General features: G+C 45.1%; 1 protein-coding gene across 1 annotated transcript in view; it reads left to right on the forward strand.

Moving 5' to 3' along the window:
* MAN2A1 (mannosidase alpha class 2A member 1) overlaps positions 1–26,989 on the forward strand; it is a 309,002-nt gene that overhangs the window by 108,719 nt on the left and 173,294 nt on the right. The window contains exon 3 of the mRNA XM_063964104.1: positions 8,046–8,190. Coding sequence (XP_063820174.1) covers positions 8,046–8,190 — 145 coding nt within the window. The remainder of the gene's footprint in view (positions 1–8,045; positions 8,191–26,989) is intronic.

Raw genomic sequence — 26,989 nt, forward strand, 5'->3', positions numbered from 1 at the left:
TTTGATACCCTGGCTGAGGAGGACCTGGAGTTCTCTCATTCGGTGCTGCAGAGTCATCCGCACTCTCCCGCCCGTTTGGGAGCTTTGGTATAATCCCCATGGTCCTTACGGAGTTCCCAGCATCCACTAGGACGTTAGAGAAAATAAGAATTTACTCACCGGTAATTCTGTTTCTCGTAGTCCGTAGTGGATGCTGGGCGCCCATCCCAAGTGCGGTCTATCTGCAATACTTGTACATAGTTATTGTTAACTAAATCGGGTTATTGTTGAGCCGTCTGTTGAGAGGCTCTATCGTTTCATACTGTTAACTGGGTTTCATATCACGAGTTGTTCGGTGTGATTGGTGTGGCTGGTATGAGTCTTACCCGGGATTCAAAATCCTTCCTTATTGTGTACGCTCGTCCGGGCACAGTACCTAACTGAGGCTTGGAGGAGGGTCATAGTGGGAGGAGCCAGTGCACACCAGGTAGTCTAAGATCTTTCTAGAGTGCCCAGCCTCCTTCGGAGCCCGCTATTCCCCATGGTCCTTACGGAGTTCCCAGCATCCACTACGGACTACGAGAAACAGAATTACCGGTGAGTAAATTCTTATTTTTAATAGACTGTTGCAGGTCCCTTCTAAGCAGCTTATATTCATGTGACGTGTGTCTCTTGAATGATTCATAGGGGGCGTTATATGTAGCAAAGAAAAGCCCTGTTCTGCGTTAAACAGGGCTTTTCTCTGCTTTCTACTTATTGACTGAGCAGGTTACCGGGGACTTTGACCTTCTCCAGCTCCCCTCCCCCTCCCCATTCCTACATGAAGCGCTTTCCATGAAGCGCTCTCCGATTCTCCATGGAGTTCAGGTTCTCCATTTCAGGATGGCACAACCAGAACTTCGGTGTGGAGATGGCAGTAAAGCTCAGTGCTTCCCTGCTCTCTGCTCGGCACCCGGCGCTGTCTCTGACCCCCAACCTCCCAACAGCTGCTGCGGTCAGCCGTGAGCACAGAATCTGGCGCAGGTGGGACGTGCCGGTTTAGATGAGGCAAGTGCTGGACAAAACTGCATCGCTGGACCCCTGGATTATGCAGTGCATCGTCTGAGAGGTGAGTATACATGAATTGCTACTTATCTAAGCTATACATCGCATCGAATCAATGTGATGTATAGTGATAAGTAGCAATTCAGTTTACACTTTCTACATAATAGACCCCATAGTGCTTCAAAGTAAAGTTTCTGTATGTGGGGTGGTAAACTTCATGTTGAGTTTTTAAAAGCCAGGTCAAACATAGGCTTTGACCCTTGTTCATGGAGAAGATGCATCAACTGAAAGCAGAGGGAACATGTATATGTATGTGTGTGTATGTATCACACACGCATATATATTTATATATATATATATATATATATATGTGTGTATATATATATATATATGTGTATAATATTTATATTTATATTTCTCTATCGTCCTAGTGGATGCTGGGGTTCCTGAAAGGACCATGGGGAATAGCGGCTCCGCAGGAGACAGGGCACAAAAAGTAAAGCTTTAGGATCAGGTGGTGTGCACTGGCTCCTCCCCCTATGACCCTCCTCCAAGCCTCAGTTAGATTTTTGTGCCCGGCCGAGAAGGGTGCAATCTAGGTGGCTCTCCTAAAGAGCTGCTTAGAAAAGTTTAGCTTAGGTTTTTTATTTTACAGTGAGTCCTGCTGGCAACAGGATCACTGCAACGAGGGACTTAGGGGAGAAGAAGTGAACTCACCTGCGTGCAGGATGGATTGGCTTCTTTGGCTACTGGACATTAGCTCCAGAGGGACGATCACAGGTACAGCCTGGATGGTCACCGGAGCCTCGCCGCCGGCCCCCTTGCAGATGCTGAAACGAGAAGAGGTCCAGAATCGGCGGCAGAAGACTCCTCAGTCTTCTTAAGGTAGCGCACAGCACTGCAGCTGTGCGCCATTTCCTCTCAGCACACTTCACACGGCAGTCACTGAGGGTGCAGGGCGCTGGGAGGGGGGCGCCCTGGGAGGCAAATGAAAACCTTTTTTGGCTAAAAATACCTCACATATAGCCTCCGGGGGCTATATGGAGATATTTAACCCCTGCCAGAATCCATTAAAGAGCGGGAGACGAGCCCGCCGAAAAAGGGGCGGGGCCTATCTCCTCAGCACATAGCGCCATTTTCCCTCACAGAAAGGCTGGAGGGAAGGCTCCCAGGCTCTCCCCTGCACTGCACTACAGAAACAGGGTTAAAACAGAGAGGGGGGGCACTAATTTGGCGTTAGAAATATATAAAAGATGCTATAAGGGAAAACACTTATATAAGGTTGTCCCTATATAATTATAGCGTTTTTGGTGTGTGCTGGCAAACTCTCCCTCTGTCTCTCCAAAGGGCTAGTGGGTCCTGTCCTCTATCAGAGCATTCCCTGTGTGTGTGCTGTGTGTCGGTACGTGTGTGTCGACATGTATGAGGACGATGTTGGTGAGGAGGCGGAGCAATTGCCTGTAATGGTGATGTCACTCTCTAGGGAGTCGACACCGGAATGGATGGCTTATTTAGGGAATTACGTGATAATGTCAACACGCTGCAAGGTCGGTTGACGACATGAGACGGCCGACAAACAATTAGTACCGGTCCAGACGTCTCAGAAACACCGTCAGGGGTTTTAAAACGCCCGTTTACTTTAGTCGGTCGACACAGACACGGACACTGAATCCAGTGTCGACGGTGAATAAACAAACGTATTCCATATTAGGGCCACACGTTAAGGGCAATGAAGGAGGTGTTACATATTTCTGATACTACAAGTACCACAAAAGAGGGTATTATGTGGGATGTGAAAAAACTACCGTAGTTTTTCCTGAATCAGATAAATTAAATGAAGTGTGTGATGATGCGTGGGTTCCCCCCGATAGAAAATTATGGGCGGTATACCCTTTCCCGCCAGAAGTTAGGGCGCGTTGGGAAACACCCCTTAGGGTGGATAAGGCGCTCACACGCTTATCAAAACAAGTGGCGGTACCGTCTATAGATAGGGCCGTCCTCAAGGAGCCAGCTGACAGGAGGCTGGAAAATATCATATAAAAGTATATACACACATACTGGTGTTATACTGCGACCAGCGATCGCCTCAGCCTGGATGTGCAGAGCTGGGGTGGCTTGGTCGGATTCCCTGACTAAAAATATTGATACCCTTGACAGGGACAGTATTTTATTGACTATAGAGCATTTAAAGGATGCATTTTCTATATATGCGAGATGCACAGAGGGATATTTGCACTCTGGCATCAAGAGTAAGTGCGATGTCCATATCTGCCAGAAGATGTTTATGGACACGACAGTGGTCAGGTGATGCAGATTCCAAACGGCACAAAGGTGTATTGCCGTATAAAGGAAGAGGAGTTATTTGGGGTCGGTCCATCGGACCTGGTGGCCACGGCAACTGCTGGAAAATCCACCGTTTTTACCCTAAGTCACATCTCTGCAGAAAAAGACACCGTCTTTTCAGCCTCAGTCCTTTCGTCCCTATAAGAGTCATATCTGCCCAGGGATAGAGGAAAGGGAAGAAGACTGCAGCAGGCAGCCCATTCCCAGGAACAGAAGCGTTCCACCGCTTCTGCCAAGCTCTCAGCATGACGCTGGGGACCGTACAGGACCCCTGGATCCTACATGTAGTATCCCAGGGGTACAGATTGGAATGTCGAGACGTTTCCCCTTCGCAGGCTCCTGAAGTCTGGTTTACCAAGGTCTCCCTCCGACAAGGAGGCAGTATGGGAAACAATTCACAAGCTGTATTCCCAGCAGGTGATAATCAAATTACCCCTCCTACAACAAGAAAAGGGGTATTATTCCACATTATATTGTGGTACTGATGCCAGAAGGCTAGGTGAGACCTATTCTAAATCTAAAAAAATTTGAACACTTACAAAGGTTCAAATCAAGATGGAGTCACTCAGAGCAGTGATAACGAACCAGGAAGAAGGGGACTATATAGTGTCCCGAGACATCAGGGATGCTTACCTCCATGTCCAAAATTTGCCCTTCTCACTAAAGTTACCTCAGGTTCGTGGTACAGAACTGTCACTATCAGTTTCAGACGCTGCCGTTTGGATTGTCCACGGCACCCCGGGTCTTTACCAAGGTAATGGCCGAAATGATGATTCTTCTTCGAAGAAAAGGCGTCTTAATTATCCCTTACTTGGACGATCTCCTGATAAGGGCAAAGTCCAGGGAACAGTTGGAGGTCGGAGTAGCACTATCTCGGATACTGCTACAACAGCACGGGTGGATTCTAAATACTCCAAAATCGCAGCTGATCCCGACGACAAGTCTGCTGTGCCTAGGGATGATTCTGGACACAGTCCAGAAAAAGGTGTTTCTCCCGGAAGAGAAAGCCAGGGAGTTATCCGAGCTAGTCAGGAACCTCCTAAAATCAGTGCATCATTGCACAAGGGTCCTGGTAAAGATGGTGACTTCCTACGAAGCAATTCCATTCGGCAGATTTCACGCAAGAATTTTTCAGTGGGATCTGCTGGACAAATGGTCCGGATCGCATCTTCAGATGCATCAGCGGATAACCCTATATCCAAGGACAAGGGTGTCTCTCCTGTGGTGGTTACAGAGTGCTCATCTTCTAGAGGGCCGCAGATTCGGCATTCAGGATTGGATGCTGGTGACCACGGAGGCCAGCCCGAGAGGCTGGGGAGCAGTCACACAAGGAAAAAAATTTTCCAGGGAGTGTGATCAAGTCTGGAGACTTTTCTCCACATAAATATACTGGAGCTAAGGGTAAATTTATAATACTCTAAGCTTAGCAAGACCTCTGCTTCAAGGTCAGCCGGTATTGATCCAGTGGGAAAAACATCACGGCAGTCGCCCACGTAAATAGACAGGGCGACACAAGAAGCAGGAGGGCAATGGCAAAAACTGCAAGGACTTTTCGCTGGGCGGAAAATCATGTGATAGCACTGTCAGCAGTGTTTCATTCCGGGAATGGAAACTGGGAAGCAGACTTCCTCAGCAGGCACGACCTCCACCCGGCAGAGTGGAAACTTCATCGGGAAGTTTTCCACATGATTGTAAACCGTTGGGAAATACCAAAGGTGGACATGATGGCGTCCCGTCTGAACAAAAAACGGGACAGGTATTGCGCCAGGTTAAGAGACCCTCAGGCAATAGCTGTGGACGTTCTGGTAACACCATGGATGTACCAGTCGGTGTATGTGTTCCATCCTCTGCTTCTCATACCTAAGGTACTGAGACTTATAAGACGTAGAGGAGTAAGAACTATACTCATGGCTCCGGATTGGCCAAGAAGGACTTGGTACCCGGAACTTCAAGAGATGCTCACAGAGGACTTATGGCCTCTGCCGCTAAGAAGGGACTTGTTTCAGCAAGTACCATGTCTGTTCCAAGACTTACCGCAGCTGCGTTTGACGGCATGGCGGTGGAACGCCGGATCCTAAGGGAAAAAGGCATTCCGGAAGAGGTCATTCCTACCCTGGTCAAAGCCAGAAAGGAGGTGACCGCACAACATTATCACCACATGTGGCAAAAATATGTTGCGTGGTGTGAGGCCAGAAAGGCCCCACGAAGAAATTTCAACTCGGTCGATTCCTGCATTTCCTGCAAACAGGAGTGTCTATGGGCCTCAAATTGGGGTCCATTAAGGTTCAAATTTCGGCCCTGTCGATTTTCTTCCAGAAAGAAGTGGTTTCAGTTCCTGAAGTCCAGAAGTTTGTCAAGGGAGTATTGCATATACAACCCCCTTTTGTGCCTCCAGTGGCACTGTGGGATCTCAACGTAGTTCTGGGATTCCTCAAATCACATTGGTTTAAAACCAGTCAAATCTGTGGATTTGAAGCATCTCACATGAAAAGTGACCATGCTCTTGGCCCTGGCCTGGACCAGGCGAGTGTCAAATTGGTGGTTTTTTTTCTCAAAAAAGCCCATATCTGGTTGTCCATTTGGACAGGGCAGAGCTGCGGACTCGTCCCCAGTTCTCTCCCTAAGGTGGTGTCAGTGTTTCACCTGAACCAGCTTATTTTGGTGCCTTGCGCCTACTAGGGACTTGGAGGACTCCAGGTTGCTAGATGTTGTCAGGGCCCTGTAAATATAGGTTCCAGGACGGCTGGAGTCAGGAAAACTGACTTGCTGTTATCCTGTATGCACCCAACAAACTGGGTGCTCTTGCTTCTAAGCAGACTATTGCTAGTTGGATGTGTAATACAATTCAGCTTGCACATTCTGTGGCAAGCCTGCCACAGCCAAAATATGTAAATGCCCATTCCACAAGGAAGGTGGGCTTATCTTGGGCGGCTGCCCGAGGGGTCTCGGCTTTACAACTTTGCCGAGCGGCTATTTAGTCAGGGGCAAACACGTTGGTAAAATCCTACAAATTTGATACCCTGGCTAAGGAGGACCTGGAGTTCTCTCATTCGGTGCTGCAGAGTCATCCGCACTCTCCCGCCCGTTTGGGAGCTTTGGTATTATCCCCATGGTCCTTTCAGGAACCCCAGCATCCACTAGGACGATAGAGAAAATAAGAATTTACTTACCGATAATTCTATTTCTCGGAGTCCGTAGTGGATGCTGGGCGCCCATCCCAAGTGCGGATTATCTGCAATACTTGTACATAGTTACAAAAATCGGGTTATTATTGTCGTGAGCCATCTTTTCAGAGGCTCCGCTGTTATCATACTGTTAACTGGGTTCAGATCACAGGTTGTACAGTGTGATTGGTGTGGCTGGTATGAGTCTTACCCGGGATTCAAAATCCTTCCTTATTGTGTACGCTCGTCCGGGCACAGTATCCTAACTGAGGCTTGGAGGAGGGTCATAGGGGGAGGAGCCAGTGCACACCACCTGATCCTAAAGCTTTACTTTTTGTGCCCTGTCTCCTGCGGAGCCGCTATTCCCCATGGTCCTTTCAGGAACCCCAGCATCCACTACGGACTCCGAGAAATAGAATTATCGGTAAGTAAATTCTTATTATATATATATATATTTATATTTGTGTGCGTGTGTATATGTATATATATATATATATATATATATGTATATATATATATATATATATATATATATATATATGTGTGTATATATATATATATATATATATATATATATATATATATATATATATATATATATATATATAATATGTGTGTGTGTGTATGTATATGTATATACAGGTTGAGCATCCCATATCCAAATATTCCAAAATACGGAATATTCCGAAATACGGACTTTTTTAAGTGAGAGTGAGATAGTGAAAACTTTGTTTTTTGATGGCTCAATGTATGTTTAATACACAAAGTTATTTTAAAGATTGTATTAAATGACCTTCAGGCTGTGTGTATAAGGTGTATATGGAACATAAATGAATTGTGTGAATGTGGACACACTTTGTTTAATGCACAAACTTATAAAAAATAATGGCTTAAATTACCTTCAGGCTGTGTGTATAAAGGTGTATATGTAACATAAGTGCATTCTGTGCTTAGACTAGGGTCCTATCGCCATGATATCTCATTATGGTATGCAATTATTCCAAACTACAGAAACATCCCATATCCAAAATACCTCTGGTCCCAAGCATTTTGGATAAGGGAGACTCAACCTGTATATGTATGTGTATAAAATAATGTGTGTACAGTTACCAGCTATGCACTAGCAACAGTATTTGTCCACTTTTTTATTAATATTAAGAGTGGACCTTTACAATGATCTAGATTAATTTTGCTAATTATTTCTGAAGTATCTCCCACTCCTTTGTCACTCATAGTGTACTGTGTCTGATTTGTCAGACGTTCAGTAGATATTCATTTTTATTTTTTATTTTTTTTTATACGATTAATTTTATGTCCTGTTTACTACTTAGAAGATGCTGAAAATGATTGTAGCACGTATATAATGTGTTGTGTGTTTTAATGACTGATGGGAGAATACAGTGTATTTGCAGTCACCTGCACGTCACAATTGTCTAATAAATAGCACTAATATTCATGGACTTCCAGGATTAAGAATATTAATAAATCCTGAAGCATTTTATTTTTGTTTTGTAGATGCTGGATGTATACAAAATTCTTCCATTTGATAATCCAGATGGTGGAGTGTGGAAGCAAGGGTTTGACATAACCTACGATAAACAGGAATGGGATAATGAGATACTTCAGGTTTTTGTGATTCCTCACTCCCACAATGATCCAGGTAAAATATGAATGCCACATTTAAAGTAAAACTAGACAAACACTCTAAAATGAACTTTCATTAACAATTTATAGCCAAAAAATGGAAAATCCTCTACTTGAAAGGCAGATAAGTTAACAGTTGGAAAAATAATCCTAGACCAGTGGTTACCAAACTTTTTGGAGTTACAGCACCCTAGAGCAGTGGTTCTCAAAATCTGTTCTTACACAGTTCACATTTTCCAGGTCACCTAGCAGGTGCACAGTTGTACTCAATAGTCACTGATACATTTTAAAAGATCCACAGGTGGTGATTATTATTTCACTTGGAATTCTGGGCGGAGACCTGGAAAACGTGTGGGGTGTGAGCTACTTGAGCAAAATGAATCCTCTGAAAGTGCTACTAATATTTTTGAAAAATAAAAACTGAATAAATAACTGAATGTTACTTCTACTGCTGCCTCTTGCTTGATCCTGGATAGGGCAGGTAATCCCAATGTGCGGGTCCTGCTGTGTGTGCGGAAGGTGTGTATATAATGCCCACAGTAGTGTCTCGCATAATGCCTAGGGCTGGCTCCAGGCCTTCTAGCATCCTGATATAGAATTCTTGATGGCCTCCCCCCCATGCGCACCCCTGCAAAAGTTACATTTAATGCTCCAGTATAGTGCCAGATAAACGTAATGCGCCCAGCAGTGCAAGAAACACAATATGCCGACTAGTAGTGCCAGATGCACGTGATGCCCCATCAGTGCCAAATAAACATAATGCCCCCAGTATTAGTCACCATTGCTGGCTGCTGCCACTGCCGGTGCCGCTCCAGTCTGAGGGGACAAGAGGGGAGATGAGCACAATGCGTGCCTCTCATGCCCTGACTGAATGCCCGGTGAGCACCGCAGTGACTCTCTACGGCGGCCATTTGAAATATGGCGCCAGCTTGTGAGCCAATTAGGAGACACCGCTGCCGGTCCGCAAGCTCCGATTGGCTGATGGCCGGCTCCATATTAGAATTGAAGGGAACAGTGCCAGACGTAATGCTCCCAGTTTTGCCTACCATTGCTGGCTTCTTCTGCTGCCGCTGCTGGTCCTACTCCTGTCTGAGGTGAGGAGAGCACAGTGCGATACTCTCCTGACCCTCACTGAAAGTCCAGTGAGCACCGCAGTGACACTGTGGCGGCCAAATGAAATATGGCGCTGGCTCGTGAGCCAATCAGGAGCCTCGACTTCTGGTCCGTGAGCTCTGATTGGCTGACGACTGGCTCCATATTAGAATTGAAGGGAACAGTGCCAGTGACTGCCCAAGCCTGTGTGCTCTGCGAGCTACCGAAAATACTACAGTGAGCTTACCGGTAGCTCGCGAGCGATGTGTTGATGGTCACTACTGTAGAGTAAACTGAAAAAAATATTATATTAAATAAGTTGTGCTTATGTCATCTATAGGGTCAGTTATGTGATAAGAGACAGGATTGAGCTTCTGTTTGTCACATTTTATGACTGGCAGTCAAAAGCACTTGTTTATTATGTTGTCCATAAATACTTTAAATTGGTCATTGACCCCAACCCAAGGCATGCCTCCAAGTGTTCCAAGATACTTCGTTTGGGAATCACTGCTCTAGTCAATTAAATTTTGTTGCACTACTTTCAGTGAAAAGCAAGATGATAACTGGAATTCGCTTGTCTGAATATACCTGTATACCGATAAGTTTCCCAGTAATTAAAGCACTTACAGGAAAATGCAGGTCATTTTCTGCTGCGGGGTACACTGGGCTCCACAAGTCTGGACAATGGGGTGTAGAGTAGGATCTTGATCCGAGGCACCGACAGGCTCAAAGCTTTGACTGTTCCCAGAATGCACAGCGCTGCCTCCTATATCACCCCGCCTCCCAGCACAGGAGCTCAGTTTGTCAGTTGGTGCTGCAGTAAGTTGGCACTTAACAGAGGGGCTGCTCCAAGCAGCCCTTAGAAAAGCTTTTTATGAGGTAAAAAGTGAAGACTTCAAGGGCAGCAGCGGTGGTAAATGTCTTGTGACATTCTCTGCTGCAGCTCCAGCTCTCCCCAGTGGCGCTGTACACTCCCGAGCCCTGGTTGCCGGGTACCTACAGCGGAGGCTCCGGTTTTCTTCATGTTAGACACACACGGCTAGGGCTCTCCAGGATCGCGTGGCCGCGCTTCGGGAGGTGGTAAGTGGGTCCCGCTCGCGGGATCCGGGCTTTATCGCGATCAGGCGTGGTCAGTGGGAGGCGGGCCGCGCGCGCTGGCGGTGGACACTGTGGATACAGGCAATCCCACTAGATCACCAGGGCATGGGCGCAGGTCAGGTTTTCTCTTAAAACCGATTTTAATATCGCCCACAGTACCCCATGGTTTTGCCAGCAAGGGGGATAAGGCTTAGACCTGAAGCCTCTCCCCCAGCCCCAGGGCGCCATTTCCAGCAAGTGTTCCCGCCCTGGAGCTGCATCTCTGTCTCTCCCTCACTCCCTGTCAGTGTCGGCGCCATTACTCCTCAGCTCACTGTTCCTGGGACTGCTTGGGCAAATCCTCCTATGTAAAGCCGCCTGGTTGTCAGTGCTGTGCCTTTTACATGACACTTAAGTATTCTACCTGCCTTTTTAGTCAGTGTTAGTAAGAAAGAGTGCATTTAGTCAGGGGTTTATAGTACCCTGTGATATACATCCAGTTTCTTACTGTGTAGTGTTTTATCTATTGACTATATAGCTGTGTAAGCTAGTCCAGTGCAGTATTATTGTCTGTAATAACCTCTGCATTGTACAAACTGTGACTATTTGTGTGTGCATTGATAGCTGAGTGGTGTCCATCTCATGTCTTTCACTCAACTTGCTATCCCTATATTCTATAACCTGAGGGGGCTTGGTGCGTCAGGTGTTATTTAATATAGGATTTTCACAAAGATATACTGTATTACGTATTTTTCTCTGTGATTTAGTCACCATATCTCTCCTTTATCTCTGCTAGTGCTGACTACACTGCGCAGGGGTTTGGGTTTAGGCATATAGTGCTTTTAATAATTGTACTGTGTTACTTCATACTGCAAGTTATATCATGTCGGCTTCTGAGGGTAACGGTTCTGGGGCGGAACACACTGCTGGTGTTGCTGAAGCCACAGACACATATGGGGAGAATATAGCAACTGTGGGCTCAGGTTCTGGGGGCTACTTGCAACGGAGGCACATACTGACCCTCCGTGGGCCGCTTTTTCCACGCTTCTGCATACGCTAGTTCATAAACTAACACCCCCTATGGGACCCCCAATGCCGGTACAACCGTATGTGGTCCCTGCAGCTAACCCGCGGTGGGTGGACGATTTATCTGCTCAATTAAAGAAGTTGAACCAGTCCCTGACTACTAAAAAGTCTGACCATCGCTCGCCTAAGTCCAAGAGGTCCTCTAAGCGAGCGCTCGTCTCCTCACAATCCACTGCTGTCACTGACACCTCGTCTGATGAAGACATCACATACACTGACCCCACAGGTTCTGACTCAGATACGGCTGATGGGGAGGGTAGTTCACATGTGGATGTTCCTGATCTTTTGGAGGCTATTAAGTTAATTCTGCAGATTACGGATGATCCCGAGCCATCCGTTCCTACTAAGAAACCAGATAGGTTCAAGCAGCAGAAGGTGATTAAACAAGTTTTACCTCACTCTGACCACCTAGTGGATATACGTCAGGAACCCTGGCAAAGCCCGGGTACGAAGTTTGTGCCTCAAAAGAAGATGCTGGCTCGCTATCCCCTCGCGCCAGAGCTGTCTAAGAATTGGGAAACGCCTCCTCCAGTAGACTCACATGTGGCTAGGATGGTGGTTTCCTCAGCTTTACTTGTCACTACCGTCACGTCTCTAAAAGAGCCTACGGATAAACGTGTGGAGGGTTGTCTAAAAGCGAATTACACCCTCACGGGTGCTGCACAAAGGCCCACTATTGCAGCTACATGGGCGGCAGAGGCTTTTGAAGCATGGGCCTTGGAGTTAGAAGGTCTCCTCTGACCATGCTAGACAATGCTTGTCATATATTGTCACAGCTTCTCGCTATATTAAAGAGGCGGCTTCCTATGCCGGTATCCTAGCAGCCAAGGCCTCTACTACGTCAGTCCTGGCTCGCAGGATATTGTGGCTGAGATCCTGGTCTGTGGATCTGGACTCTAGAAAAACGCTGGAGGTACTCCCTTTCAAGGGGGATATTCTGTTTGGGGAGGACTTAAATAAGATAGTGGCTGACTTGGCTACTGCCTTTACTGCCTGTCTGCCTAATACAGCTCCTTCTGTGTCGAAGGCTAAAGGTAGTTCCTTTCGTCCTTCAGGTAAAGCAAAAGGTCAGGCGTACCATAAGCAGGCCCGCACTTCCAAACCTGGTAAGCCGAAGCCCAAAAGAGCCTGGGCGGCCGTCAGCCAGCAGCCAAGACCGATAAGCCTGCCGCATGACGTGGCGGGCCTCCCCCTGGGGGATCCCAGGGTGGGGGGCCGGCTTCTAGGGTATATCCAGGAATGGTTGAAGACCACTTCAGATGCCTGGGTACGGGAAGTCGTCACTCGAGGTTACGCCATAGCCTTCAAAAACCGACCCCCTCATCGATTTTGCCAGACAGACGTCCCGTCGGACCAGACAAAGGCAAACACTCTGCATTCGGTGGTACAGACCCTCCTGGATACAGAAGTCGTAGTACAGGTGCCTCTTGCTCAGAGGGGCCGGGGGTACTATTCTCCGCTGTTTCTAGTCCCGAAACTGAATGGGTCCTCCCGGCCCATTCTCAACCTCAAGGCACTGAACAAGTTTGTGAAAGTTTCCAAGTTCCGTATGGAAACCCTTTGCTTTATAGTTCTGGCCTTGGAACCTGGGGACTACATGGTCTCCCTGGACATACAGGATGCTTACCTGCATATTCCTATAGCAGTGTCACATCAACAATACCTGAGGTTCGCTATTGGCAACCTCCATTACCAGTTTCGGGCGTTACCTTTTGGTTTAACAACGGCTCTGCGAGTCTTCACCAAAGTTATGACGGTGGTACTCCGCCATCAAGGGGTCAGGATACTGCCGTATCTGGACGACTTTGTTAATCCTGGCAAATTCCCCAGATCTTCTCCTGCGTCATCTGGATATGACGGTCCGGTTTCTACAAGCCCACGGGTGGCTCATCAACTGGAAGAAATCCTCCCTGGTCCCTGCTCAGAGCATGGTGCATCTGGGTGCGCTGTTGGACACTCACAATCAGAGGTTGTTCTTGTCTCAGGAGAAAATCCTGAAACTTCAGGACAGGATTCGTTGCTTCCTTTCTCGTCCGCAAGTGTCAATGCATTCGGCAATGCAGGTGCTGGGCCTCATGGTATCAGCATGCGACATGGGGGAGTATGCTCAATTCCATTCTCGCCCCCTCCAGAAGCTGATTCTAGCCAAGTGGGACGGCCTCCCTCACCGGATCAGGTCTCAAATGATATCTTTGAGTCCGGAGGTCCGTCTGTCGCTGCTCTGGTGGCTCCAGGACCGACAATTGTGCAGAGGCCGTCCCTTCTGGATATCCAACTAGGTCCTGTTGACGACAGATTCCAGTCGACGACAGATTCCAGTCTAAGAGGTTGGGGCGCGGTGCTGGAGCAGCACTACTTGCAGGGTCGGTGGACAAAGGAGGAATCTCTCCTCTCGATCAACATTCTGGAATTGCGGGCGGTCTTCAATGCGTTGAACCTAGCCCAGCATTTGATTCAGAACCGTCCTGTTCAAGTACAGTCGGACAACGCCACCACAGTGGCTTACATAAATCATCAAGGCGGCACTCGAAGCCGTTTGGCAATGAAGGAAGCCTCACGGATTCTACGTTGGGCAGAACGCCATCTACCGGCAATATTCATTCCGGGAGTCCTGAATTGGGAAGCGGACTTTCTCAGTCGTCAGGACATGCATGCCGGCGAGTGGGGCCTCCATCCAGAAATGTTTCAACTCCTCGTGGAAAGGTGGGGTCTTCCAGATGTGGATCTGATTGTGTCTCAACACAATCACAAGGTTCCGGTCTTCGGAGCAAGGACAAGGGATCCTCAAGTAGCATTCGTGGAGGTTTCAGCTGCCGTACGTGTTCCCTCCGGTGTCACTCCTGCCCAGGGTAATTCGGAAGTTCAAGCAAGAAAAAGGAAATCTGCTTCTCATAGCTCCGGCGTTGCCCAGACGGCACTGGTTCTCAGACCTGCAAGGCCTATCGTCAGAGCGTCCACTTCTACTTCCACAACGCCCAGACCTCCTCGTTCAGGGCCCCTGTGTCTTCCAGGACCTAGCCCGGCTGTCTTTGACTGCGTGGCTCTTGCAGCTTCCGTCTTAAGAGCTAAGGGTTTTTCTGAAGAGGTCATTAAAACTATGTTGCGGGCCCGGAAACCGGCCTCTGCTCGGATTTACCATCGGGTCTGGCATTCCTACTTTGTTTGGTGCGCATCTAACCATTATGACGCTATGAAGTTTAGTACAGCCAAACTTTTGGATTTTCTACAGCAGGGCCTAGATTTAGGCCTGCGTCTGGCCTCCCTCAAGGTTCATATTTCTGCCTTGTCGGTGTGGTTTCAGAGAAAAATTGCGACTTTACCTGATGTTCATACTTTCACTCAGGGTGTGCTGCGTATCCAACCTCCCTATATCCAGCCTGTTGGTCCTTGGGACTTGTCGGTGGGTTTGTTGGCGTTGCAGGAGCCTCCATTTGAACCTCTTGGTTCAGTTGACCTTAAGTGGCTTTCCCTTAAGGTGGTGTTCTTGCTGGCTATTGCCTCTGCTAGAAGAGTGTCGGATTTGGGTGCCTTGTCTTGTAGTTCCCGTGACCGGGCGGTTCTTAGGATTCGTCCCGGATATTTACCTAAGGTGGTTTCTTCGTTCCTCCTTAATCAGGAGATTGTAGTTCCAGCTTTTGTCTCTCCTGATTTGTCTCCCAAAGAGAGGTCTTTGGATGTGGTACGGGCTCTCCGTACCTATGTGAAGAGAACTGCTTCTATTCGACAGTCTGATTCTCTTTGTTTTGTTTGGATTTCACAAACGTGGCTGGTCTGCTCACAAACAGACCCTGGCCAGGTGGATTAGAATGGTGATTGCGCATGCTTATGTGAAGGCTGGTCTGTCAGCTCCTGTTCATATTACGGCCCATTCTACTCGGTCTGTTGGACCTTCTTGGGCGGCCCAACGTGGTGCGACCCTTGATCAATTGTGCAAGGCGGCTACGTGGTCCTCCTGGAACACGTTCATAAGGTTCTATGCCTTCGATACTGCCGCTTCCCAGGATGCTTCCTTTGGACGCCGGGTTCTTGTGCCCGCTACAGTGCGTCTCCTCCCATATGGAACTGCTTTAGGACATCCCCATTGTCCAGACTTGTGGAGCCCAGTGTACCCCGCAGCAGAAAACGAGTTTTATGGTAAGAACTTACCCTTGTTAAAACTCTTTCTGCGAGGTACACTGGGCTCCACAAGGCGCCCACCCTGACGCACTTAGCTTCTTTGTGTTGATATGGCATTAGCCGCTGACACTTCTCTTGTCGAGAGTGTGGTGTATGTGGCTACTAGCCGTTGTCGTCTCTTTTCCTGCTACTGCATCGGGCTGGTTAACTAAACTGAGCTCCTGTGCTGGGAGGCGGGGTTATAGAGGAGGCGGCGCTGTGCATTCTGGGAACAGTCAAAGCTCTGAGCCTGTTGGTGCCTCGGATCAAGATCCTGCTCTACACCCCATTGTCCAGACTTGTGGAGCCCAGTGTACCTCGCAGAAAGAGTTTTAACAAGGGTAAGTTCTTACCATAAAACTTGTTTTCTGTTTCTAGTATTGTGTTAATATTTGAACCTATGAACCGTGGTCTGATTCATATATTCTCTTGTGTTATCTATCAAGATAAATTATAATATGTTCCTTTCCAAATTAAGCATTTGATTACTGGACCAACAGATGTGTAAAAAAACTATAAGCTATTTAAATATGTATTGTAGAACTTAACATTTGATATTGTTTGTGATACAGAGGAGACTGATCAGTAATTAAACATAGAATCCCAGAATCATAACTCTCTGTTTGTAGATCTATAGCAATAGATATAAGTAATCAAATGGAGGGTGCACTCACCAGACTAGAAGTTTATTCAGATACAAACATGGTCAATCCAATCATCAACGTTATGGCCCCCTGATGGACCTTTGTCAAGAAATAGATTTTACTTATTTTTGGAGCTGATTAGCCCTTCTTTGGGTTGCTACCTCGGCGAATATAAACAGCAAAGAAGGTGGCACTCGGAACAACTGGAACAATGGGGCAGATGTATTAACCTGGAGAAGGCATAAGAAAGTGATAAACAAACCAGTGATAAGTGCAAGGTGATAAACGCACCACCCAATCAGCTCCTAACTGTTCATTTACATATTTGAGCTGATTGGCTGGTGCATTCATCACTGGTTTATCACTTCCTTATGCCTTCTCCAGGTTAATACATCTGCCCCCCAGATTGTATTTATTGTATTCCTGCAGAAAAAACATGAAATATAATTTAGAAACATTGACTCAACACTTGGGGTAATTTATGTCATTATTCCAGTCGTCCTCAGTGGCAACTTCTCCACAGTCTCATCTCTCCCTTACTTTCCCCCAGTGTGTATCTCCCTCCCTCCTCTCATATATCTGCCTCCCCTGTGGGGACTTGTGGATGGGTAATTTGTCTATAGGTGTTGGTAGGACACTTGGAAAAGTCCTGTGCATCCAAACTATGCTGGCTGCGGGAGAAAAGAGGCTGTGTCGACAGGGAAGAGCAGAGTTGCCTCCAGGTTTATATCCTACCTGAGGATAGCACCCTTCACCTAATCAGTGAGGAGAGCATATTTAAATTTCTAAGTGCAATATTTTATTTGTGATGACATCTAAGATGCTACGTCACAGTGTTTTCCAGGAAAATAGCCACTGACACTGTAACATAGTATTTGGTATGCAGATACAGCTGCAGACGCACACAGAATATAGGAATACTACATATCATTTTAATCAGCAATGTCTGCTTGTGCGTCTTATTTGCATAGTACTGCCAATAAGATGCATTTTAGGGGGAAAATGCACTTGGTAAGCTAGTGAATGCTCTCGCAACTAGGCGCGACTAGAAGGGCGGTTTTAACTTGACTGCAGCGATGATGGAAGGGCACATCTGTGCATGCACTGCAGTGACCACTACGAAGGCTGAGTACACAATGCTTAAGCCAATAGCCTTTTTGTATTTAACTGTTAAGGTTGGTTTAAGGCTGAAGGGCAGAAAGCACATTGAATCCAGTCTATAATGCTGTTTTTTTTTTTTTTTTTTCAAGATGTGGAACGTTTTAAACTGGCAGCATTAAGATTTGCTATGAGCTTTACGTGCTCAATTGCACATCATACAGTTAATTGGCCAAATTAATGTTCAGGCATATTTTTATACAGTATAGAAATCGATTACTTTTTGTCTAAAAATAGAGGCATTGTAATCAAATTATAGTATGTCCTTTCAGTAGGATCCTTTCTAGAGCAAAGTAATTAGATTTAAGCTCGTAACTTTCTCTGATCCAAAACAAATGTAAAGGTCAGTTTTGCCATAAATGTGAAAATCCAGTTCAACTTATTGTCACAAGAAAAGGGACTACTTATTCAGGATATACTCTTCAAAGTTATTGGATCAATAAATGTCTAACTGAGCGAGCCATTTGCAGTCTGAAGTTTTCCTGTATGTAAATAGATTTTGCAATGAGAATACTTGCAGTGCCAGTTTAACTAGTTTGTGAATGTGCATAAATCTTTAACCACTTGCTTGGCATAGTCCACCAGATGCGACCACACCAGCAAGTGTTTTATCTGACCTGGTCGCACAGGATGCGACCAGTCAGATAAACAGTGTTAGCAGTGGCATGGAAGAGAAACTTCCCTCCGCTACTGCTGGCAGAGTGACCGGAAGGTCCTTCTGACTCCCTACACCCTCCCCTCAGTGTTGCCATGTTGCCAATCACTGCTGACCAGTCAACATGGAAGGACCCCCCATCCAGCGGCTGCAGACAATGGCAGCCGCTGGGAAAGTATAAAACACCCCCCCAAACCACCCCCATACCGCTCCTGTGGACCTGGCAGCTGTCTTGTGGGTAAAAAGTAACGTTGCGATGATACCGATCTTCCAGACTGATGTTTCGATGTTTAAGAAAAGGATTATTATTTTTTTTAAATGCAAAAAAATATATGTATTTTTTTTAACTAAAATCATTTTGGATAATGTTATTCATGTTCTTCAACTAATTCACTCATAAAAAAACCTGACAATTTTGGAGCGTTTTTTTTTTTTTTTTTTGGGTAGGGGGAGGAGAAATGGTAATTTAAGTGGTTAAGAGTAAATGTGGGAGACCTTAAATAAATTTGGATTCTAAACTGTAAAGCCCCATAATTAGTGTTATGTATGTATATACTATAACCCCTCACACAAGCCACTTTATTAGGACACTTTCTGGTACTTTCAGTACATACCTCTTCTCTCTGAAAAAGATTGAGTTTGTCTTTGCTGCATGGATACTACAAGGTATACTTTACAACAATGTGATCGGATCACTCAGTACAGAATCTGTAGATTTATTTGCTGCACATTCATGGTGGGATTTGGTGACTGTGGTGGCCATTGGAGTGCATGCAATGTTTGCTTTGTGACCTGAATCAGGTGTGGACGGGGGTGGTCTTCTGTATGCCGGCGGTCGGGCTCCCGGCGCTCAGTATACCGGCGCCGGGAGCCCGACAGCCGGCATACCGACACTTATTTTCCCTCGTGGGGGTCCACGACCCCCATAGAGGGAGAATAAAATAGTGTGGCACGCGTAGCGCGCCACCGTGCCCGTAGCGTGGCGAGCGCAGCGAGCCCGCAAGGGGCTCATTTGCGCTCGCCACGCTGTCGGTAAGCCGGCGGTCGGGCACCCGGCGCCGGGATGCTGGTCGCCGGGAGCCCGACCGCCGGCCAGCCGTAGTGAACCCGTGGACGGCGTACGTATAGCTGATGCTTCCTTGGAAGCAGCAGCTATGTTTTCATATGGTAATAATACGGCAAGAGGGTCTGGTATAATAAGACGCCTCCTGCATGCATCTGTGATTCAGTGCTGTGTCTGAGGATGCAGCATCCGATCATTTGCTATGCCATCTGCCTGCTGAGTGAACCCTGGGGTCACGCAGACCGGTTGCCGCAGCTCCGTACCTGAGGCATGGAAATCTCCAGTCATAAAACTGAAACCCTGGCCTTTGCACTCCCATAAAACTGAGGCAACGTGTCTGTGTGTGAAAAGGTGACCGTCTCTTCCCCCTTCCTCTCACCACAAATGGCTGCAGACTGTCAATCACTTGACTGCAACCAGCAGAAACATCTCCCAGTTGGAATCAGTTTAGGACAGTCCCACCATATATGACACAATGGGGTTAATTAAATTCAGAGCGAATTTAATAGTGCTGGAGATTATCTCCCGGTGATATTCAATTTAGCGCACTATGGTGGTCATTCCTAGTTGATCACTGCCAGCAACTTTTAGCTGCTGCTGCGATCAATAGTCCACGCCTATGGGGGAGTGTATTTTAGCTTAGCAGGGCTGCGATCGCTTGTGCAGCCCTGCTAAGCTAAAAAAATGTAATGCAAAATTAGACTAGCCCTGGACATACTTACCCTGTGCGATGGATCCAGCAATGATGGGGCTGGCTTTGCCGTCACTCCTCCGCCCTCCGTTGTCCTGGACAGGCCTGCGTTTTACTCACCACTCCCCAAAAACGGCTCCAAATGGTTTAGATCCGCCCATCCACGCCTCCTTCCTGACAATCTTCTTAGCGGTCACCACTGACTGCTTCCGGCGACCCCTGTTGCTGGGCAACGTCGCGCACGTGCACTGCGGTCGCCGCCCATGCGCATTGCGGTCGCCGCCCATGCGCATTCCGCACCCGTTCGCACCGCAGCGAAAAAGCGCTGCGTGCGAATGGGTTGGCATGACCCCCTATGTCGGAGAAGACCGTTTTTCACAGACTAAACGGGGTGTTTTGTCGCGAGAACCGGCATTCTCCGACTTAAATGCTTTTTACCACCGCTCTAAGGGCAGAAAACCGCATCGTGTCAGCACTTTTGTCAGATTTCTGTTCACACCCCCGGAAACCATCCATACCCCAATAAACTCTGCTTCAGTCAATAAAGAAATTGAATAAGTGTTTCTAAGGCACTGTCTATGCAGTAGCCATGTGTATAACATATAATAATGGTGCTTACATGTAATTGGCTTACATATAGTTCCAACAAGTGGAAACATTTTTAGTTCTTCAGATGCTCTTATAGTTCAATGAGTAGCTATGAAATAGAACAAAAGATATCGAACCAGGTGGAGTTCAGTTAGCAGCTATAAATTACAGGTAGCTAATTGATCCCCAGGGCTATACAATTAGCCCTGAAATCAGCCCGATGTCTATACTTTTCTGGGATTTTTTTCGGACCTCAGCAGGCTCCGAAGAATCCCTGATGAATGCCAATTTTCACAAATGCGGCAGTGAAAACATAGGTCTGTGAACTTAGCATGGATTCTGTGTGTTTTAACCTGAAAATGTTTTTTTTTTTTTTTTTTTTGGGGGTGCAAAAAAGTTGGGCTACTTGAATAGCCCCCACAGAAATTAGCAAACATAGTTTTTCAAAAATCGTGGAACTCCCATTTTATCACACCTGAAACAATATTTGGGCTAATTGAATTCCCCCAATAGTGTAGAACTGACAAGCTCCGTGAAACAAAAGAGGAGAATACGTGACCACATCATTAAGAATTATAGAAATCTTCAAAGAGAAGTAATCAAAACAATGGGACACTTTCCCCAGATATATATCCGCTCACACCAATATATCTTTCTATTTCCACGACAGATACTTCTATGTTTACTTGAAATACAGTGGAAATGCACCAACATTATGACCAAAGTCTATATAGAAAGGTCTTTACTAGATTTAAACTTGTGTCATGCCCATAAAGGTTTCTTGAGCTCCTATCTTGGAGGAATGGTCACTCAGGAAATAGCAGTGGTTGTTTGCTATACGAAAATGTACAAAATCTCAAGGATGATGCATTTAAAAACTTTTAATGCACAACTATTGTATACAAAAACCATTATGGCAGAAATAACTTTTAAAAGTTGGGTAGGGGTCCACACAATGCCGCACGCTGCTTCTGCAGGAAGGATTATATGCCTGTCACTCGTCCAGCACATTTTGCGTTTAGAATAAATCTTTATTTCTTCAGTCAATGCCCAGATCCTAGCATGACGAGGACCGCTGCATTGGGCAAGCAAAGTCACCCACTAATTTTTTTAAATGGAGGTATTCAAGCCACTGCCCTGCGGTCAGCTTTGAAGAATCTGTATTCAGATACTACTTATATTTTGCCAAAAATGCAGTGCTAGTGAAGTATTTGGACACAAATGTGTGATCCGTATTGGGAGAGCGTCTGGAACGTATAAAGCAGACATGGGAGGACATTTATTTTTACTGTTGTAATCCGATAAAGCCAACAGAGAGAGAGGAATTTCAACTTACTGAAATCGATTTTAAAATGCTGATGCAAATTCAAAAATAATTGGTTTTCTTATGTTTTCACTGGAACAGAAAATTACTACCCAAGTCTAATTTCATGGGATCGGAAAGGTATAAATTAAGGCATTCAGAGGGTTTTGAGGGTTGATTTTATGTCCAGAATTACGGTTTCAAGATTCAGGGCTAGATGCATCATCGTTTGGAGAGTGATAAAATAATAAGGCATAAACTACCAGCCAACCAGCTCCTACCTGTCATTTTAGAAACAGGGCCTGTGACATGGCAGTTAGGAGCTGATTGGCTGTTGCTTTTTCTCTTTCCATTTTATCACTTTCCCAGTGATGATGCATCTAGCCCATAATCTGTTGAAGTAGGGGAGGGATAGAGGCAGCCTGATCAGAAAGTGTCAAAAGAACATTTCATTGTTCACATATAATTGTTTCTTGTATACCAGTCTTAACTCCTGAGATGTCGGGGTGGGATAGAATTTGGCAGCAAGGGGTTCAATAAGCAAATCAAATATAAGGGGTGAGAGGTCATGGCTCTAACGAGTCCCGTTTAAGATTTTAAAAGGGGATGAGGAAACTCCATTGACTGACACCAATTGTGTGATACAAGGCTAATATCCCTGCAAGAAATGTCCCTGTGCAGCTCGTTGACATGATTACCTTAACCAGGAATGGCCAAGACAGCAGATCAAAAGCTTTCTTGGAATGTCATGTTTGTTGGTGGATAAAACTGATTAGGTGGATGGTTTGCGTTTTGTTATCCAAGGCCTGACTGCCAGAGATAAAACCCTCCTGGTCAGCATGAATCAAATGAGGTAAAAAAAGACGAAAAGTCCATTGGCTAATTGTTACATGGGAGTAAGATAAGGGTCTAGCTCATCTGGCGGGAACACAGGGTCATATAAGTTATACAAAGATTGGTAAGAAGGAGCTGATCTTCAACACAATTTCCAAGTAGTCAAACTTGGGTTGGGCACTGATCAGATTCTGTCAAAGTTTATTTGCCATTATGAGTCAGTTTTATCTTTTTTTTATCATAAAACTGCTACAGCAACTTGTTCAGTGTATTGCCAGCCTTGTGAAAGGATGGCATTAAGTTGGCCTGTGAGTGAGTCAATCGGACCAATTATGTCTGTTGAGAGTGTCAATTGGTGCTGTGATATCGGTGCTGGCAATCTTGATCCAAGAAAAAATTATTTTGCAAGAAATGTGTTTTTATTTATCCAAAGAATAGTCCCTACTAATTTTATTTGGGATGCATTTGATATGCCGGCTGTCATGTTCCTGGCGCTCACCATACCGACGCTGGAATCCCGACAGCCGGCATACAGACAACTATGCACCTGAATGAGAAGGAGGCAGCGGTGCTGGGGGGAAGGATGGTTAGAAGGTTGGAGGATATTTTAAATTGAGTGCCTGGGGGGGAGGGTTTAGCAAGAAATCACGGGTCATTCAGTAAGAATAGCAGGGGCGGCGTTAGTGAACAAATCGGGGGAGGAATAGAGCAGACAGCAAGGGTAGTAACATGGGTACTAAAAAGGATTTTAGAATAACAGTAACCAATGACGATAACAGGTCATCTTTGCTGCATAAGAATTATGATGTCCCTACTATAAGGGGAAATACATATCTAAATTGTATGTATGTAAATGCTAGAAGCCTTACAGTTAAAAAGGGGGAACTAGAAATCCTAGCAGTAAGCAAGGAATATGATATTATAGGCATTACTGAAACGTGGTGGGACAAATCTCACGATTGGACAGTCAATCTAGAGGGTTACACGCTGTATAGGAGACAGACTAAATAAACGGGGTGGAGGGTTATGTCTTTACGTAAAGCCATTTCTAAAACCTGTTATACTGGAAGATATTCAAAAAGGGACTGTAAATACCATTGAGACGTTATGGGTAGAAATTGGATGCGGGGGTAAAGGAATAAAGAAGTTATTATTGGGGTTATGCTATAGGCCGCCTGGTATTAATGTGTCTGACGAGAAATTGTTACTGAGTCAAATTGAAAGAGCAGCAGGAGTAGGAGACATAGTAGTGATGGGAGACTTTAACTATCCCGAGATAAACTGGAAAATCAATTTATGTGATACTGCTAGGGTCAATATGTTTTTAAACACTCTAAATGATAATTACTTAGTTCAATTAATCGAGGAACCAACTAGGTACAATGCAATCTTAGACTTGGTATTAACTAACAATGGGGAATTGGTATCAAATATTGAAGTAGGCGAGCCCATAGGTAACAGCAACCACAATATGGTCACATTCAATATCAGTTTTCGTAAACAGTCCTATACTGGCTCAACTAGGACTCTAAACTTTAGCAAAGCCAACTTTGGCATGATGAAGGAAGCGTTAAGGAACATTGAATGGGAAATTCTGTTTCAAGGAAAAAATACTACAGAGAAATGGGATGTATTAAAATCACTGCTAATTAATAATACTCGTAAATTTATTCCCACCAGCAACAAAAAAAGGAATAAAAATCCCAAACCAATGTGGTTTAACAAAAATATAAAGGAATTAATGGACAAAAAAAGACGAGCATTTAAAAAATACAAATCTGAGGGGGATGCAGAGTCATTCCAGCACTATGAAGAGACTAACAAAATATGCAAAAAAGGAATAAGAGCGGCTAAAGTAGAAACTGAAAAACTAGTAGCAAAGGAAAGCAAAGCGAATCCCAACATTTTTTTTTAAGTAGAACAAAAGTTTTTTTTTGGGGTGTTCCAGAACAGGCGCCCAGCAGCTATGATATACCAAACCTCAAGAGATATCACCACATCTCAAAAGCCGCAAAAAACTCCCAGAAATTCGAGATCTGTATATATACCTACAGCGCTATAACACAAAATCATAAGAAGATATCACCATTACATCCCTTATTGATGGTTCCTGTAGTGGAGTCTTCAATATATATTGACTGGTATAGTTTCTCCAAAATATGACAGCATGTAGGGAAATAAAAAACAAAAAAACAATGTGTAGTAAATTCCTTAAATGCGTCAAATGAATCTTAATCGCTTTGTCAGAATCTAGTGGTGGTTCTAAAGCGTACCCCACTCACACTTTAATCAAGTAATTATAAACCGATAAAGGTTTCTTTTCCAATGTCGAGGCCTCGTCCACTCTAACTACTACCGGCAAAATACTAAAAGTGCAACTTGTAGTATATAGGTGGAGCGTACCCCGAAACTCACACTCGCGAGATGGGTAATAAGCACATCAAGGTATCTTTAAAATCAGAATGAAATCTGTGGGTCAACTTATGCATACCCGAACTCACAATTCTCAATGCAGCAGTACTCCCATAAAGGTATCTTTGGGTTCAATTCCCCACACTGTGTTCTCTGTAGTAGCAGCTTAACATTCCCAGAAAGAACTCAATCTCCTCAAATGGAGGCAGGGGGGTACAAGGTAACAAACATAGACATACTGTGTTAAAATCCGTTCACAGAAAAAAGCCACATACAAGGTAAAAATTCCTCAGTGGAACCGGCAAAGGGAATAAAAGTCCAATAAAAAAATAAACATAAAATCCAGAAAATGGTAATAACTACTCACACTCCTGCTTGTCAACGCGTTTCAGCCCATGTCTTGATAAAGGCCCAAGCCAGGGCTGAAACACGTTGACACAGTGCGGTGAATTGAACCCAAAGATACCTTTATGGGAGTACTGCTGCATTGAGAATTGTGAGTTTGGGTACGCATAAGTTGACCCACAGATTTCCTTCTGATTTTAAAGATACCTTGATGTGCTTATTACCCATCTCGCGAGTGTGAGTTTCGGGGTACGCTCCATCTTTATACTACAAGTTGTACTTTTAGAATTTTGCCGGGTGTAGTTCAAGTGGACGAGGCCTCGACATTGGAAAAGAAACCTTGATGGGTTTATAATTACTTGATTAAAGTGTGAGTGGGGTACGCTTTAGAACCACCACTAGATTCTGACAAAGCGATTAAGATTCATTTGACGCATTTAAGGAATTTACTACACATTGTTTTTTTGTTTTTTATTTCCCTACATGCTGTCATATTTTGGAGAAACTATACCAGTCAATATATATTGAAGACTCCACTACAGGAACCGTCAATAAGTGATGTAATGGTGATATCATCTTATGATTTTGTGTTATAGCGCTGTTGGTATAAATACAGATCTCGAATTTCTGGGATTTTTTTTTAAGTACATCAACAGCAAGAGACTACAGAAGGAGAGTATAGGCCCTTTTAAAGGACAAGAGGGGAGTCTTAATAAAAAATGATAATGACATAGCAAACAAACTAAACAAGTTTTTTTCAACAACGGTATTTACCAGAGAGGACCAAATGCTGGGTCTAACACAAAATCTCAACAAAGATAATGTCCCACTTCTAAATGCTTATTTATGTGAGGAGTTAGTCTGTGACCGATTAAAAAAGTTAAAGATTAATAAGTCACCTAGTCCAGATGGAATTCACCCGAGAGTTCTTATGGAGCTACACGCTGAACTAGCAAGATCTCTATTTTTTGATCTTCATGGATTCGGTTAAATCGGGTATGGTTCCCAAAGACTGGCGTATAGCGGAGGTAGTTCCGATATTCAAAAAGGGGAGCAAAGCTGAACCAGGTAATTACAGACCAGTTAGTCTTACATCTATAGTGGGGAAAGTATTGGAAGGTATTCTAAGGGACAGTATTCAAAAGTTCCTTGAAGCAAATAAGGTCATTAAAAGGAACCAACATGGATTTGTGAAGGACAGATCATGTCAAACCAACTTACTTGGCTTTTATGAAACAGTAAGTGCGAACCTTGATCAGGGTAAGGAGGTGGATGTAATCTTTTTAGACTTTGCCAAAGCTTTCGATACTGTATCACACATGCGTCTTATCTATAAGCAACAAGAAATAGGGCTAGGGAGCACAATATGCACTTGGGTTAGTAATTGGTTAGATAATAGGGAGCAGCGCGTTGTGGTCAATGGATCATGTTCAAATTGGACTAAAGTACTAAGTGGTGTGCCACAAAGGTCTGTACTTTTGTTCAACATTTTCATCAACGACCTAACAGTAGGTCTAGAGAGCATGGTGTCTTCGCAAACGACACCAAATTGTGTAAGGTTATAAATATGGAGGGGGATGCTGAGTCTCTTCAGAACGACTTAACTAAACTGGAAGCATGGGCGGCAAAATGGAGAATGAAATTCAACACAGACAAGACCAAAAATAACACCTACATACTAAATGTGGTAATATTAGGGGATTCTGTACTGG

This window comes from Pseudophryne corroboree, chromosome 1, assembly GCF_028390025.1.
Source record: "Pseudophryne corroboree isolate aPseCor3 chromosome 1, aPseCor3.hap2, whole genome shotgun sequence".
Lineage (NCBI taxonomy): Eukaryota > Metazoa > Chordata > Amphibia > Anura > Myobatrachidae > Pseudophryne > Pseudophryne corroboree.